This window comes from Sphaeroforma arctica (genome assembly GCF_001186125.1).
Source record: "Sphaeroforma arctica JP610 unplaced genomic scaffold supercont1.13814, whole genome shotgun sequence".
In the NCBI taxonomy this organism is placed as follows: Eukaryota; class Ichthyosporea; order Ichthyophonida; genus Sphaeroforma; species Sphaeroforma arctica.
In genome coordinates this window covers 1-626 of record NW_014026744.1, presented here as the reverse complement: position 1 = coordinate 626, position 626 = coordinate 1, and the positions used below count along the sequence as shown (strand labels likewise).

Sequence of the window (626 nt, the reverse complement as noted above, 5' to 3'; positions counted from 1 at the left end):
CCGTTTCAACGGTTGTATCTACCACTGTAAAATACGATACACATAATCTGATGCACACACCACTCATTCAATGGTTGTGCTGCCATGCATTGCCTCTGCTGTATGTGTGTTATCTACGCTCTGCTGTATGTGATCATATGCGCTTTGCTGTATGTGTTCCTATACTCACCCCACTAGCACTACACGTACATATCTCTCACCCTCTGTCACTCTCTGCAGAAACACGACAGCTTCCTAGAAGAAGAGGCAGAGGACGCTTTCCTGCTCACCTATCCGCGTAATGGGTCGCTCGTAGGCACCAGTGTAGCCCATACGCTGCACTACTGTCTGTTCTATCACTATCTCGCACCCGAAGACCGTCTGAGCTCGCACAAGGGCATCATGAAGGCCTTCGAGGTGTGCTGATATGTTACGCGTGGCTTGTTTGGGGTGTGTGTATGTATATATATGTGTGTGTGTTTGTGTGTGCGTGTGTGTGTTTGTGTGTGTGTTCGTGTGTGTGTGTGTGAGGTGAGAGAGAGAGAGTGAGTGTGTGTGTGTGAGGTGAGAGAGAGTGAGTGTGTGTGTGTGTGTGTGTGTATGTGTGTGTGTGTGTGTGTTGTTTGTGTGTGTGTATGTGTGTGTGT

At 48.4% G+C, this 626-nt stretch overlaps 1 protein-coding gene across 1 annotated transcript; it reads left to right on the top strand.

Moving 5' to 3' along the window:
- Positions 1-219: 219 nt before the first annotated feature.
- Positions 220-405, top strand: SARC_18104 (hypothetical protein; the record flags this gene model as incomplete). Its single annotated transcript, XM_014287815.1, has 1 exon — positions 220-405. A coding segment is annotated over one exon (186 nt), but the record flags the coding sequence as incomplete, so codon positions are not given.
- Between the last annotated feature and the right edge of the window lie 221 nt (positions 406-626).